The sequence below is a fragment of the Nymphalis io genome, chromosome 6 (assembly GCF_905147045.1).
Source record: "Nymphalis io chromosome 6, ilAglIoxx1.1, whole genome shotgun sequence".
Taxonomy (NCBI): Eukaryota; Metazoa; Arthropoda; class Insecta; order Lepidoptera; family Nymphalidae; genus Nymphalis; species Nymphalis io.
The window spans coordinates 8,182,601-8,200,122 of record NC_065893.1 but is presented as its reverse complement, the minus strand read 5'-3'; the positions used below and the strand labels follow the sequence as shown (position 1 = coordinate 8,200,122).

The 17,522-nt window shown below is 32.0% G+C and overlaps 1 protein-coding gene across 3 annotated transcripts; it reads right to left on the bottom strand.

Annotated features, from left to right (window-relative positions):
• Positions 1-1,162: 1,162 nt before the first annotated feature.
• On the bottom strand, positions 1,163-17,167 carry LOC126768915 (coronin-2B-like). 3 transcript variants are annotated; one of them, XM_050487340.1, is made up of 13 exons: positions 16,873-17,007; positions 14,316-14,481; positions 13,298-13,495; positions 11,143-11,259; positions 8,706-8,855; positions 7,915-8,079; positions 7,204-7,407; positions 7,031-7,135; positions 6,347-6,484; positions 5,666-5,768; positions 4,829-4,995; positions 4,300-4,455; positions 1,163-3,931 (listed from the first exon to the last, which is right to left on the bottom strand). In XM_050487340.1, the coding sequence occupies exons 2-13, from the start codon at positions 14,328-14,330 to the stop codon at positions 3,797-3,799; spliced, it is 1,653 nt and encodes a 550-aa protein (XP_050343297.1). In that variant the 5' UTR covers positions 14,331-14,481; positions 16,873-17,007; the 3' UTR covers positions 1,163-3,796. The 3 variants fall into 3 exon arrangements, with proteins under 3 accessions (XP_050343297.1, XP_050343296.1, XP_050343295.1); XM_050487339.1 differs by lacking the exon at positions 16,873-17,007 and adding an exon at positions 14,682-14,745; XM_050487338.1 differs by lacking the exon at positions 14,316-14,481 and having other exon boundaries at positions 16,873-17,167.
• Positions 17,168-17,522: the final 355 nt, after the last annotated feature.

Genomic DNA, 17,522 nt, shown 5'->3' with positions numbered 1-17,522 from the left:
CGGCCTTGTTAAAATAGTTAGTGTTTTCTTTGTGGATTTGTGGCCAAGATCTAATAAACAGAAAAAGTCCAAACCATGTCAATTTTTTTAATTATTACTATAATACGAAATAAAACAATTTAGAATAAAATAAATAAAGTTTTATTGGTGAACTGGAATTTTAGAAAAACAAACAATACAGTTTTGGTAGCATTACACGCATCGTCTTTGGATGGAACGAAATCCTTTCTTGCCCAAAGACCAAGCGCCAACGCACATTGCGTTTCTCAGCGGCGTACTTGAAGTTGAAGAAGGCAGTCTTCCTGATTATAGTCCTCCTAATCCTAATGACCTTGATAACTCTGCAAGTGATTGTGGTGTTCTTTCCTGAAAGAGCGTATTTTACTTGATCGATGTGGAAATTCGGGCAAAATGCTCATTTTTCTCTCCTGCCGGGATGCATCTCATTATATATAATCGTAGAGTTCAGTACAGCTATTGATAGTAAGTCTGTTGCAACATGTTTATACCGTGTCATGATTTATCTAGAGTTGTAGCTTATCATTTGATCAGCCAAATTTTTTCTATTGTTATATAACTGAGGATCATGTTGGGCTTGAGTTTTGGAACAGGTCTAGATGTAGAAGACATTTCTGTACCATGGCAAGTCGACAATGGACAAACATTTCTTTTGTCCCTCCATTTAAGTACATCAAGATGGAACATCAGGTAAGGGCATGAATAAGTCTATCTGGTGCTCTAGGCCTGCAAGTCTGACCTGGAACACTTCTATGTTAAACTTCTTTAACAATGTTTCTTTTTCTCAATCTCTGGCCCCACTTCTAAACTTTACAATTATTGAAAAACAAAAAACACTTGTACGTGAGTATTAAGTCGTGAACGTGAAGATTGTTCATAAATATTGTGTCTACGGAATAAATATTAAACCCATTACAAGCAAGCTATCGATTTTCATAGGTACTGCGTAAAATATTCTTATCGTACGCTGTATTTTTTTCGCGAGCGTTAATTAAAATATTTCTAAAATTACTGACAAATACTAATTGTATTTTATTACAGAAAATGCTTAACTTATTTATTTTACAATTTGTCACTTTTGTTGAATTAGGAGGACAATCTCAGTATATTTTATATATCTTTGGGGGGCATCAAAGACAACAGATAAATGTTCAAACATTTATTGAAAATTTGTGCTACACAAGCATAATATAAAAATACACAATAAATATTAACATAGACTTAGCCACAAAACTAAATAACTAATTTAGCTTATATGAAATAATACTTTTTGATTCATTTCACTTACCTAATATCGATGCTTAAGTGGAATGTAATAAACAACAGTATGAAAATACTTCCCTCATTTTGCAATTATAATTTAGTAAAAAAATTAACTTGAACGATTTGCCTTTAAGCAATTTTAATAGACTACATAGTACAGAGCTTACTGTCACAAAATACAAATATTTTATTGTTGATGAAAACTTAATGATAATATACTCTTTTATATATCATTTTTAATTAGTAGCCATACATTTTGTTAAAAACATTGATTCTTATAAAAGCTAGCTTACTACAATTATGTTGAAATCCATTTTAAGCAATCTTATATTTCAGTTAAGCAAAAAGCTGTTCAAGGATGTAGCACCTACTCTAAAATTTACATTTTAAAAAACCATTTCATTTCATTCTATATGTAGAAAAATTTCAGGTAACATTTTTGTACACTTTATTTTTAAACTGTTCTTGGCAGTACATTTTTATGCAAATTACAAATAGATACAAATACTTGTTATATAATGCTTAGAAAATGTTTCTTTGTTACGAAAAAAAAAATCTAGCTTCATTCTAACAAAAATAAAACCTACAATTTATGACATTTTAAATGCTTGAAATATAAGATGAGAGTTGATAAACCAGTGACTACATTACACACAAACTTTATACCAAAATCTTATTTTTAGACATTTCCTTGTTTTGTTTATCTATAGACAAGAAATTCAGAGAATCGAATATATCTAATATTACATTGTAATCAAACACATACAAAATTGTCACATAAAAATAAAACAAACATTTAAAATTAACAGGTAACAATAATTGTAAATCGGACTAAATTAATTACTAACAAATCAACTTAATAATAAAACTGGGAATAAACTTTTATTGTGTGCTTTTTGAAATAGTGCTCTAGGCAGTATTGAATTATTGACATTATAAAAAAAATCTTGTCATTCGTAAAACCCTTACGTTAATTGCACAAATATAGTAATGTATAAACGAGTTTTTTTTTTAACTGCTCGCTTGCTTTATAAACTAAAAAAAGATGCCGAACTTTGCTCACGCGCACTTTACATTATCAACAAAAACTTTTTTTACGATCATTTGGTATGGAGTAATTATATAAATTTCAATTTTTATTAAGTCAAAAGTATAAAATATATCAAATTTTGCATTCACAATATAATATTATACTTTTTGTTGTTTTTTATAAAATCATAGCGAACAAGAAAATGCAATTACTACGCGTCTTTCTTAACTTTGGAGAATTATCAAAATCTCAGATCTCATAACTATATCAGTAAGTTACTTACTATACAGATAACGACAATATTTTAATTTTCCATATAAATGTAAATACAAATAATTTAAGTCATAGTCACAGTGTCAAGACAGTTGCTTAAAGCAAGTGAGCGATTACATCAAATAAAACATACACATTCATAAATTTACTAATAAAATGTCATCACAACTGTCATGTCCGAATTTTTAATAACGATAGCCTTATGATTATATTTTTATTATAATAAAACATTAGGCCATATAAATATATAACATACAAATGTAAAAATAGTAATAATGGAATGATAATTTTGTTCCCACTGCCCTATTAGCAAGTCTCAGATAATTTTGTTAAAAGTTGTTGCGTTTTCATATATTAAAATGATAACTATGATGAATGATGATTAACACACAAATACGAATAATTTTGGAATATGGAAATACATGTTATGTAATTTATAAGTAAATAATAAAGATTATATTAAGTTGTGTATTAATGATTGCATTGACATAGAAAAAACAACCCATGTTATATATGCCTAATGTGTATTACACAAATTATCACAAGTACACGAAGCATAAAGTATTAATATTTTGGTCATCAACTTGTGTACGAGCCTTATAGTAGAATAAGTCATATTTTAAACGTAATAGTGGAGGATACATCTAGTATCGAAAATATCCCTACATTTATAAAGGCATCATTGCTGTATTGCCTTTTTATAAGACAGCCAAAAGTTTCGGTATCTTAATCCAATACAGAACCAACTAAACTTAAAATATATATTAAGCGATGGCTTGTTGGACAAGCGAGTTAAAGCTTCGACTTCCGGTTGGCACTACAAAATAATAGTACAGATGTCTTCAAAGGTTCCTACAGGACACATTCCGTTGTACAAGGGCACACAGCTTTTAAGACTTTAATATTAATTTTCACAATGCAATAGCTTAAGCATAAATGTAGAATTCAGTTATTTTACTATGAAATTTATAAACAAAAAAAAAATATAGTTTTTAGAAATAAGGTAACTTATATAATATAAATCAAGTTGTGCCCATAAATCAAAAACACAATTTAAAATATATATAATATTGTTTCATTTGAATCTTGAAATTCAAATTTATGTCATATTTCAATTAAAAACATTGATCATAATAATCTTAATATAAAGATCCAATTTTATATATATGCAAGGTCAATTTGAAAGGCGTCGTAGGCAGTTCAATATTAAGCTTAGTTTTCGTGTTGCAATCGCGATTGAAGGGAAGCGATGTGTTGCTCCAATTCTCGTACCCGCTGCTGACTGTTCTGCAGCTGTCGCTTTACAATTCTCAATTCTTCGCCTTGTCGGTTGAAAGCGAGACGTAACTGTAAATTTTGTATTAAAAGTTTTAGCTTTATTGAATATATGTATAAATTATTTGAAATCAAAAGTTACATTACCTTTTGATTTGAACAATAAGACAGTTTTAGATTATCGTTTTTAAAAATAAAAATCGAAATACTGATGTTAATTTTATGAAGGTTGACAAACGAGCATAAAGGCCACTTGAAAATGGCAAATGGTCGTCTTCTTCTTCAGACACTAGCACTCTTAGTTTTAATATAAAAAAAAATTAATTCTTTCCTTCCTTCTTCCGAGTTAGTGTTTGAATAAATGGTAAATGGCATCTACTCAGATGGGGCTGGACACGCCGTACTACCGGTAATATTATATTTTATTAGTCGTACACTACCTCATTCTCAGTGTTGAAGACATCTCCTTGGTTGATCTGCTTGTAGAGCGGCACGGGTTCGGTCTCGCCCGTCTGCTTGCCGAACATTCGTTGTAGCTGATGGAACTTCGTGTTCTGATTAGCGTTTGTCTTCTGACATTTTTCAGTTACTTGCACCTGTTTAAATTAATATTAGATAACTATATTATTTAGATAACTAAAAATTTCTTAGTGTTAATTTTTTTATAAATGTTTAAAATTAATTCAAGAACATTATATGTACTTATTAATAACATATTCTTTAATATCTTGAAATACATCAAGGTACATATAAGTTTTTCATAACATATCTGTTAAAATTTATCATTATCGATTAAAAATAAAACTACCACGGTTCGGAATGTGCATTTTACAAAGAAAGTTAGTCAGTAACTGGGTACTTCATTACACATATTCTGAATTTACGAATGACTTTATGTATCCTATATAAAAAACAACGAATACTAAGTTAACTTTCAGAAACTTATAAATATTAAAAAATAAAATCAACCTGTGGTATTTCATTGTCATGATTTTCCTGCCAGGTGGCCAGCGGGCGGTAGTCGGGCGTTGTTTCGCGGGAGAGGAACGCGAACTTCTTCCTGTTGTTGGCGTCCTGAGGTTGTAGCGCCGGCGCGTCCTTGTTCGTACGGGGCTTGTGTGTCGAAATGGTGACACCTGCATTGCATTACAACTCATTATGTTACATATATCTGCCAAAAATAAAATTATATAAAAAGCGTATAAGGGTGCTTATCCCGGTGTCTTAATGGGTCAAGGTTTTTAGGTGTTGTTATTGATTTTTTTAACGCTTTTTTGATGTTATGTTAGTGCTAGTTAGTTGACTGTTGACTTGGTTACTGGGTTTGTTAAACTTGGGTTTATTGTGGTTGGTGGGAGAAGCGCTTTAGTGAAACAGTGTTTAAAGTTGTTATACGAGAATCTTTTTTTTATAATAAGAGTAAGTTGATAATTGTGTTATTTATGAAGCGGAAAAGTTGATTTTTTTTTATAAAATAGGAAGGCGGATGAGCATATGGGTCACCTGATGGTAAGTGGTCACCATATGCTATGTATGGCATTGTAAGAAATGTTAACCATCGCTTACATCACCAATGCGCCACTAACCTTGGGAACTAAAATGTTATGTCCCTTGTACCTGTAATACACTGGCTCACTCACCCTTCAAATCGGAACACAAAAATAACAAGTACTACTGTTTTGCGGTAGAATATCTGATGAGTGGGTGGTACCTACCCAGACGAGTTTGCTCAAAGCTCTACCACCAGTAAATATGACAACAAAAGTAAAGTATGACACAAACAGTGAGGCGGCAGTAGGTGCGTACCGGTCTTCATGCTGATGAGTAGCGGCGGCGCGTTGACTCCGCCCAGCCAGTCGCGCGCGCTCACCGCCGGCTGCGGCGCCGCCGTGTCCGGGTACAGGTCCTCCTGCCACAAAATACTCATGTTCAATAAATATCCCACTGTGTGATTGTGTTCGGCTACGTGTCGATAAATTTACATGAGTCGCAATCTATCCCGAATAACGCAATTTTGCAAAAAATGGTGATCCCGCATCACACAATTACGAGATAAATTTTAACTGTTTCATTTGCAACTAAAGATGTCACGATATGCGTTTAATATCTACTGAGCCGGCCGAATTTCAGTATAATTTGATTGTACGGTAATTAAGCTATAATGCAAACAAATCTTTGCTAGATTATATCGATACTATAAAAATGTAAGTTTTGTTACAAACAAATTATTTCAGCAAAAATATTATGTATATAGTATTTTTGAAATACACAGAATATATAAATATATATTTCTGTCCATCAACATTGAATGTCTTTAATAAAAAACATTACTAAAATCAGCAACGAAAAAGTTTTGTTTTTTGTTGCAGTTAATTTGAATTCTTTGTTAAATTGGCGTTTTGTGTCATTGTTTTCAAAAGAGTAAGAGCAACAAACGCGAGAAAGTACTACATGTTGTCGAAAGTACACTTTGTACCCAGCACGTACCTGGAAGCAGTCGGACTTGCGCGGCACGATCATGGAGATGGGCTCGCACAGGCCGCGCGACGTGTGCAGCTTGTAGAAGCGGAACACCTCGCAGGCGCCCACCTGCACGCCGCGCTTCGGCATGAAGCCCAGCCCGCGCTGCGACACACACACATCACTACGTGCACATATTACAAATAAATCAAAGGGAGATGTATCTATATATATATATATATATATATATCTCCTAAGCTGTATAATGTGTTCCATATATATATATATATATATATATATATATCTATATGGATCTTAACTCCTCCTGCCACTGGAATATACTGCTGTATTTTTATTATATATATATGTGTTCCATATATATATATATATATATTTATATATATATATATATATATATATGGAACACATTATACAGCTTAGGATATATATATATATATCCTAAGCTGTATAATGTGTTCCATTCTATTAATTTTACTTATGGCGTAATAAATGGCGTTACTTCAGTTCATAGGATAGACATCCCATTATTCCTCGATAAATTACGAAATGTATTTCGTTAATTGGTTTAAAATTATATAATTATTGACTATGAAATTAAATAAATCGATTTCAATGATCATCGGTTTTTTTTTGTAAATAGTTTAATAAAATAGTATAATTACACATATTGTTATACTTTGTTTATCTTACCTGAGGATTACCAGACAGAAACTGGTTCAGGAAATGTATATACGGGGGCTCGTCAACCACCTCGTAATAGCGTATATTTCCATCGCCTTTGCCAGCCAGATAAACCTGGTGGAAGTAATTTATTAGTAAACTGCACAATACGGATAGTAAGTCTTTGCCGAATGGGCGCCCACCATGTTGGTGTCGTGGTCGTAGTAGGGGAAGACGACGCCCGAGGAGCTGTCGATGGTCTCCTGCAGCAGCGGCGCGGCGAGCGAGTGCGGGTCCCACAGCGCGTACTGGCGGTCGCTGTGGCGTGAGAAGCCCGTCGTCAGCACGCGGCCCTGCCGGACGAAGGTGCACTTCGACGCCTTCGTGCCAGAGTGACACGTGCCCTCCTGGGGATGAACATTACAATGATGATAAGCGAAATTATAATAAAAATACAGCAGTATATTCCAGTGGCAGGAGGAGTTAAGATCCATCATCCACCTCTAATTTAAATATTCCGTGCGATTTGTTAGTAGCTCGGTTATATTATGCAATACCAACAGTTCATCGTTGGTATATGTTCAGTCGTAGTACAACACTATTCCCACTTAATTACTTATGTTTTATTTCCAAATTCTTTTATGACGATTTGAATGTCGACACATTTAAAATGCTATTTTGCCACGAATCCATAATGAGTAGCTACCATAGATCATTTAGATCACGGCCAACAATGTCTCGTCAATTCAAGTTCAAAGTTGTTTTATTATCTTTACTCTTTCTGCCATTGGCGTAGTATGTAGTATTTTATTGGACAATCCATAAACAATAGACAAAATCAATATATAAAATCTGGTATACACCGTTTGAGTACAACTTAGATCACGTTACACCGACTCTTTTCAAAGACTCACCGATAGAACGATCCCTCGCCTCGGTTCGATGACTCTCAACTTCTTGTCCTTACACGTGGTGGCGAGCAACGACCCGTCGCGGTTGAAGGACATGCAGTAGATGACGTCACTGTGGCAGTCGATCACCTTCACCGCCTCTCCTTTACCCACGTCCCATACGAAGATCTATAATGAACAAAAAAGGCATCTCGTACAGTAGGTTCTTAAACTGTCTGAATGTCCCACTGTTGGGCTAATAGCCTCCTCTCCCTTTTTGAGGAGAAGGTTTGGAGCTTATTCCACCACGCTGCTCCAATGCGGGTTGGTAGAATACACATGTAGCAAAATTTCAATGAAATTTGACACATGCAGGTTTCCTCACGATGTTTTCTTTCACCGTCAAGCACGAGATGAATTATAAACACAAATTAAGCACATAAAACTCAGTGGTGCTTGCCCGGGTTTGAACCCACGATCATCGGTTAAGATTTACGCGTTCTTACTACTAGGCCATCTTGGCTTTTTTTTAGGGCTTAAAAGTCTCTAAATTAGTTTAAAGCATCTTCCTCGATGGATTGACATAAAATGGAATAGGATTACTTGAAACGAACCGGCGAAAGAAAGTCAGATCTTAGTCAGATATAACGATTAGTGTGTTTTACAATATGTTTACTTAAATTATATTTTTGTTTGATATGAGTAATTTAAAAAAATATTTTTTAATATCTTTTAGCACACAAACACTCATTAACGATTCTTTAAAATTTTACATTTGAGTATTATTGAATTATTTGATGTATAAGAATACTTACCAAGTAATCGAACCCAGCGCTAAGCAAGATGTTTTCAGCAGTCGGATGCCATTCGATGTATGCAACTCTGCGCTTGTGTCCATGCAATTCAACAAGCCAATCAGTCAGGTGCATAGATAAACCTCCATCCGGAATGTGCCATAGTTTTACCTACGTAATCAAAAACATTTGAGTTTATAGTATATTAATGAAGTGACTTTATAGAACACATTTTTTTATAAATCTGCATTTACAAAATTGATTAATCCAGACTAGAAATACACTGGTGGAAGGGCTTTGTACAAGCTCGTCTAGGTAGGTACCACCCACTCATCAGATATTCTACCGCAAAACAGCAATACTTGATATTGTTGTGTTCCGGTTTGAAGGGTGAGTGAGCCAGTGTAATTACAGGCACAAGGGACATAAAATCTTATTGGCTATGTAAGCGATTGTTGACATTTCTTACAATGCCAATGTCTAAGGGCGTTTGGTGACCACTTAAAATCAGGTGGCCCATATGCTCGTCCACCTTCCTATTCTATATAAAAAAAAACGCTGTCTATTCTATGTATATGTCTATTATATCGAACCGGTTGGCGTGGTTGGTAGATGCTTGCCTTTCACCCACCCAGGACAGATATTTGTGTGCATGAACATGTCTGTTCGTCCTGAGTCTGGGTGTAATTATCTATATAAGTATGTATTTACAAAAGAAAAATAATATATGTAGTATATCAGTTGTCTGGTTTCCACAGTACAAGCTCTGTACAACGAAATTATTAATTCATAATCATTTATTAATCATAATCTAATTATTATTATGCAAGTTTTGCACATTTAATTTAATTGTCAAATATTCGAGTGAATATTTTATATTTTACTTTTTCATTAATTATCATTGTTGTTAACAAAAAATTTGTTAGTGAAATAATAGTAAAGTTTATTATTATGAGATAATTTTAAAACGGCAATAAGTCGCAATTCACTGTTAACTTAAGAAAAGTACACATTTCGTAAGTTTCTGTATTCATTTGTAACAATGGAAGTACTGGAGAATAAAATGTAAATTCCTTTAATTTATTAAAATATAGGGAAATAATAAATACGCGTCATTTAACATAAAACCGTTAGCACTACAATACTATTAGTATTTATTTACATGTTAAGTAATATAAATTTGTTTTTGATTTTTTGAATATAAATTTGTAATTAGAGATAAAGATATGGACCTAAAGGTCAGCCAGTGGGACTGTAATAAATATAAATAAATGTAATGTTCTCTACGGCTAGTACAGAACATTCTTCCCGACTGTACTGGCCGTCGTCGCGTTTGGTCTCTACTACCACTTACCATTAGGTGGAGTAAAGTCATTTGCCCTCCCGGCGCATATAAAAAAAAAATATATAATCGACACCTTATACGCACAATATACTGCTAAGAATGCGATATAAGCTGTTCTATCGCTTGTGACAGCAATTCCATTGACACTCACTACTCTCTATAAGGAACTTTTTTATATATGGCAACATAAGTTCTGCCTTATTCAAACGGTTTTCTTTATAATACTTTATAATTATGAGTTTGTAACAAAAAGTAAGGTTTTTCATACATTTGAATTCTACATAATCATAAAATTCAAGTGGTACTTAATCTTTAGATGTACATAGTGTAAATTTACGTTTGTATTAGTTCATACGAGTGCTGATAACAAGGGTACATTATCGTGTTTACAAACACTAAACAATAGTACGGCAATATCATATTATTTCTAATGTCATATCTTGATATTACAATATCACATGATGTCATTTTGAAATACATTTTTAGACGTAAATATATAAACAGTCTTTTGTAAAGGCATAATAGTGAGAAAAAAAAAGTTTACTATTAAATATTTTTTAATATCTAAAAAATCTCAAATCAGATATTTTTTTTAAATTTAATGTAAATAAATTGAATCAAGTGTTATTTAATTTAATGAAGTACCAACGATTCCGGAAGATTAATTTCTTCACGCGCTGCAAGCAATTGTGTTGTTTAAAATGTGACTTTGAATAACTCTCAGTTTAGAAGATAGAAGAAACTTGTGGTATCGTCTAAGCGAGCCAAGGGGACGAAATCAACATCAGATTAGCGTTGAGTGCGCCTTAACTTTGCACATGACTTCTTAACTTGGTCAAGAACCGCAACTATAAGTTATAAACGTTAACTTCAAGCAGCACTGAGCTTAAAATTCTCCCTATCTCTTCTATGTACCGTCGTTACAACAAAAGCATAGTTACTCAAAGTAATAGCTAAAAGATACCGCTACATATATCTACATAACCTAAAATAAATCGTAGTAAGACCTCGTATATAAAAGTCAAAAACAGTTAGAATTGAACAAGACCGCGTAATGGGTGCCATTTTCCACGGGCTAATTGGAAACCTGTATTAAAATTGTAACGAAATTACCGTGCAGTCATCGGAACACGAGGCTATGATGTTATCGTTGAACGGATTCCATTTGATGTCGAGTACCGGGCCTTTGTGGCCCGTGACGCGACTCGCGTTGAAGTCTAGCCGACCGGTCTGAAAAAAAATATGTACATAATATTAGTTGAATACATAATTATGAATATATTTGAGTTTTAGTACAAGTTCTACTTTTACCTTGTCTGTTTTTTTGCGCATCAACGTTCTTTTTTGTTCTTCATAATGTAATGGACGCTATGCGGTATGCGGTCTGTATTGGCGTGTACGTTAGCGGTCGATTATTTTCAAATAAATTGACGTCACGATCTAATAGTCATTGTACTTGTAAAACGACAACGCTTACAACAATATTTAATTACGTGAATTTGTTCAATAAATTACATATCTATAATATTCGTATCAAATTGATTTCGATTTATTTTTAAGTATAGACAATATTATGCTCCGTTAATATTTATGATTTATAATGCTATAATAAAGTGTCGGTCGTTGTCCGGAATTAAGGATAGCAATGAATCGAGTTTATGGTCCGTCGAGCGTTGTTTATGGTTGTCACAATTCCGTATTTGAATTTGGTGATTATCATAAATAAACCACAGCAAATCTGCGGTGGACACTGTTTAAGACTGCTTTATTTGAGATTGATATAATATAACAAACAATAACCTGTAAATATATTTATATATATATTTTTATAATATATCATTTGTTATATATATAATATATAATTTTTAAGTCAAAATTTATGTAAGTACGGTATATATGTATATTATATTAATAAAAAAAATCTTCCACATTTAGAGTCACGATCGGCTTAGTGATCCGTAAGATTTGAATTAAAAAAAGACGTTTAATTCTTTCGACTGTCCCCCTTCACTAGAACACTACTACATTAGAACACATTTAATATGAATATAGAAAGCGTATAAGAGTAAAGCGACAAATTTTAATTTTGTGCTGCGACAATATGGAGACTAATGTGAGTGACAATTACGTGAAGTAATTACTTCGTAATTCGACACACGAACACCGTGCTCTCTTGATGCAGACAACTGTGGCAATATTACTGTTATTTTTATTATATTTCGGTTTAATTTCCTCACGCGAGCTCTTAGCTTAATTTCATCAGGAATACGGTTAGTCGCGTGTATTATTCTACACATATAAAATTGTTTGTCCTTACTGCATATTAACGCACAATTACTGAGTTTAGACAGCTGGCATTTGAGATATATAATTATTTTATAACTTTAGCATCCGATGAGAAAAGATTTTTGATAACTTAATTAATAAGAGGGGGAAATGTCTACGAAATTAATTACTAATTCCGGACAGCAAGGCAAGGAGCTAGTATATTATATCATATTTGCGCGGCTTGTTAAATGCTCTGCATGTGCAGTGCAGTGTCACATTATTTCATTGTGATAATATGTTAATGGATTTGCGGTCATGTACTACTAATACAGCATGATTACGACGAATAATGTATGAATATGCTTTAGCGATTACATTTATTGTTTCAATCGATGTTTGGATTCACTGATTAAATTATCGTTAATATGTCCACAGGTTTGCAGTTATTTATCGATACTAAATACATTATTCAGTATTCATAGCCTCCGATCGTTGATATGGTATAATTTCCACATAGCTAATCTACGTTTATAATATAAAGCGTTAATGCATGTACGGTTGAACGGGTTAATTTAAGCAGCTTTGCGTTCAAATTAAACAATTATTTATTATAATTTTGTACTAGTAAATTTCTTCCAGTTCAATAGACACTTAACACTACAATCCGAAGGAGCGGCCTTAAGTCATAAGACTGTCATAAACTTCAACCAATGTAGTAAATTATATGAAAGAGTTAATAAATATAATAAAAATAGTCTATACTAATATTATAAATGCGAAAGTAACTCTGTATGTGATACAATTTGGTATGAAGCAAGTTTGAACTCCAAGGACGTACATAGGCTATTTTTTTTATGTAACACGCGGGCGAAGTTGCGGGCGAATAAACGTGTGCATATACATATAACCCAAATTCTAAGTACGGACCGTGACTACCTTTATTAATAAATTATTATTATTACATGTACATTTTTTGATAAATAAGTACTTGTTTACTTACGTGGTCTAAGGGCAGCACGAGGAAGGCACCGCCACCAGCGACCTCTGTGACGATCGCCACGAACTTAGGATTGACCGCACAGAAGTTGGAATCGTGGGCATTCCTTGTTATCTTTATGTTATCATAGCATCGTTCCCGCTTGAATGGCACACCGTATACATGGCGGAACTTGGAGCTTCTCACGCCACGGAACCATACCTTAAACATATAAATATATAATAATTATTATTGGAGCACTAAACAAATACAACAGTTAAAATTGTCATTTAGGCAAAGTACATTGTGAGATCTCTATTTTCCAGATCAGAAATGCTCTAATCTACTTAATAATTTTGTTGACTTCACGACTTGACATAACTATGTGCAAAATAAACTGTCACCAAAAGATGCTATATTCTTTCAAGACAAAATAAATATGAATACCAAAAAGAACAATGTTGGATTTGAATGCTTATCATGCAAGAGTGTACGAAAAATACATTTATAGTGCATTCAGTGCCGGGTTATTAACACTGAGTACTCACAACTTGCCAAGTTGTCAAAGTTACATAAAGATTCACATAAGAATATATTCACAAAAGCGTTGACACGATAAAGGTGATAATTAGCTGTATTGTTGAAATATTTTTCTCATGCCTTCAAAAAAGCATCATGTGAACTTCCAGTGGAAAATACAATGTACTTGAAGTAAGAGGTACTAATAATAACAACATAATTTATAATTAAAGATAATATCGAGTACGGAAAATATGTGAGCCCCAATAGATCTGATAGGATGATAGGCTGAACAGCTGTGAGCTGTGGACGTCGTTGGTTCGATCTTGATCACTTAGGCTACTGTCGTATCCACTGACAAAATAAATATACTTGAAACCAGGCATTGCTAGTATACTTCCATAAATAATTAAAACTTATAAATAATTAAAAGAATTGGTTGCAACTTAGTTAAAAAAACAAGCGTTTATTGCTTTGACAGTTTACGCTACATTATATTGAAAAAAAAAAATAAAGCCTGTACCTGGGAATTAGTCATGTCGTCTCCACTACTCGGGTGCGATTTCAAAGCATGCACTACAAAAGATTCACACTCCACAACTATGAACACTGTGCATTTTACAAAACTTAATCATGTAAACAAATTAATGAAAATTCAGGCGCCCACATCACGAGCTGCGATATAAACACTGAAAATATTAAAGAAACAAAAAAAAACAAATGAGACAAAATAGCTACATGAAATTGTGCAAATTAAAGTAACAATACAATACGTAATCGACGCTACATTGCGAGTCAACGTTTAAGCAATTTGAAACTGTTTTATTATGATAGCGGCAGAGACGCGTGCTTAGAGCGGCAAGTGAAAAAAAAAGTGAAAACATTTTACGATGTAGACACTGATGCTGGGACTTGAGAAATTATATTCATTGTGCTGTGTAGCGATAGACTGAATATCAATTAAGTACAATTTAACTAATAAAATTTATTGCGTAACGAGTTTTATGTAACACCGTTTAAATACTATCTTCATAAGATGTTTGTAAATTTTAAAATAGAAGAAACGCGTTTTATATTAATTTTACTATAGTCATTCAAAATAATTATAATTTAGAATTTTTTTGTTAAATTATCTAATAGATAGTAAGGTGAAATTTAATTGACAGATTTTAAGGTTAAGATTTAAATAAATAAAACAAAATATCTGTTTAGATACTGGGCTTATTTGTCATTTATATCTTCGGGTAAATAATAAAAATAAATTTGTTAATTAAAAGGTAGTAGTAATTCAAATTAGTCATAAAACACTTTATTTTAACTTAACAAATGAAAAAATCAAATCAAACTACTTTATTTAACATTAAAGCTTTACACTTAAAACACTTAGTAATTTATATATCTTAATTTAAAGTAGTTTCTATTAGTTTTGTTTTATTTTATTTTTATTATTTCTATGAAATATTTAATGGATAAAAATATTAATCACCACTATTACTAACAAGCAGTGGTTCAATCAATTGAAAAATATGAGAAAAAGGTAAATTCAAATATTTTTGGAATAACCGTGACAATTTATTTTTATAATCATAAAGATTTTACCTAGGTAATCAAATATATATACTATATTTAAGTAAATGCCAATTACTAGATAAAATAACAACAAACATAACATTTATATAAAATGAAAGCATAATTAGAAATTTGATATAACTTTTTATGTAATAATACATTAACATATACCCAGGAGTAGCCATTCTCTAGTTTTACTGATGGATTACTTGTGCTTAAAAGGTAAGACTACAGACATTCATAAGCCACTATTATTACATAACAGATAATAAAGCAGTTACAAAATAACTAAACAAAGCAACTCGACTGTATATATAATGTAACTATAACATGGCGTATACATTATGTAATTTATTATAAAAATTATTGTACTTAAGATGATAAAGAAATAAAGAAGATAGTTTTTTTTTTCTTTATGAGAGGATAGTAAATATGCCACCTCATTATGCCTGCCCATAGACAACTGTATCCAGAAAATTGTTTTCTTTAAATACCTAGCTAGAGTGGCGAATACACTAACCCATATACATTGGCACTGTAAGAAATATAAACTATTCCTTAGATTGTCAATGCACCACCAACTTTGGGAATTCAGACGTTTTATCTCTTGTGCCTGTAGTTACACTGCCTCACTTGCCCTTCAAACTGGGATACAACAATACTAAGTAGTGCTGCTTAATAGTAGAATAGGGTAGAATGGGTGCCACCTGCCAAGGTTGATTGGCACAAAGTCCATTAAACCCATAAACTGTCACACTGTCAAAGTGTTAAAAATGATGGGACAATGTTACAGGGCTTATTATTTTGACACACTTAGTAAAACAGAAATTGAACTATGAATGAGACCTTCAATTTTTTTTTAATATCAGTTACTTTTATTAATTATTTTTATAATGTTGTGGCCAGTTAATGATGCCATAGCCTTTTTAAATGGGCTGAAGGATTAAATTTTAACTGTGATCGGCAATTGTTTAGTTTTGGAATAATTCATTATGAACTTCAAAGTTAAATGTTGTTGTAACTTTTAATGTACAAAATAAAGTATTCTAGTTGGTTGTAATTTATTAACTGTAAATCGATTACATGAATGATATAACTGGATAAAATAACAATAATCACTTATGAGTATTAATTAATTAATTTAGGAAAAAAATATGCGTATAAAATGTGTCTTGTCTGCTTTAAATGAGGTATTTTACTTTCTATTGCTATTACTTTTTCACTTTATATTTAATGTTCATAATTTTAAGGTCAGTATATAATTATTTTACATGACAAAGAAAAAAAAGGATTTAGAAACTTTTGGCTGCATTTGAACTAAAGTCAATAATTAAAAATATTTATTCTTAGTCTACAATATTGCAAATAGTGTAAATTTTTTATCTTATCTAATGTACTTCATAGCAGTCGAACATGATAGAAATCTAATATTCTAGCGATCAATAGCTTGTGGTATTAAGCTGTAAGAATTTAAGCTATACATAAGCCGACTTATTTTTTATAGATCTTACCTTAGCGGCAGGTTTATTACATGCTCTTACATCAACGAGTGTCGTCCCTTTTGCTGGACTTTTTTCAGATAAATTTATATCTACACAATTAATTTCTCTTATCAAATCATCCTTTACCGGAGGCATATCCCTAAGCAAAACCTAATATTTGAGAATAAAAAGTATTTATTGCATAAACTCTTTAAAAAATTACTAGAATTTTGATTTTAGAGGTTTAGTTTCGCTAAACTTTTTAAGTTTTATTATTAAAATGTAATATTACTCTACAATTCACAATTCGCATGATTAGCATCACATCACGAACAAAAAATCGAATTAAGACTAGTTTCTCATTAGGGTTGCCTACTCATAAAACTTTTACCCCAGTCTAAAAATATTTTTATAAATTGTATATTTTTATTACCTGTAAAAATCAAGGCTATACGCTTCTTTTCTAGTATTTTAATACTTATAAAGTTTTTATTAAAATGAAAATAAAAAAGTTACGCCATCACTTTTATAATACGCATTGTTACTTTTAACAATCGTTGAAATAAACTAAATATTATTTATTTATTAAAAACAAATTGAACCCAAAATATGTTTTGAGTTCAATTTGGGTTGGGTTGTTTATATATTTTAAAATGAATATTGTGCACCAATTATTCTTT

What these genes read in the sequence shown, in the direction of transcription:
- LOC126768915 (XM_050487338.1), bottom strand. Translation starts at nt 16,998, where the DNA reads ATGCCTCCGGTAAAGGATGATTTGATAAGAGAAATTAATTGTGTAGAT. An exon ending in TCGTGCTGCCCTTAGACCAC is followed by an intron (nt 11,260 to 13,297) that starts GTAAGTAAACAA and finishes ATTTTTTTTCAG; the next exon opens with ACCGGTCGGCTAGACTTCAA. An exon ending in GGCGAGGGATCGTTCTATCG is followed by an intron (nt 7,408 to 7,914) that starts GTGAGTCTTTGA and finishes GTTCATCCCCAG; the next exon opens with GAGGGCACGTGTCACTCTGG.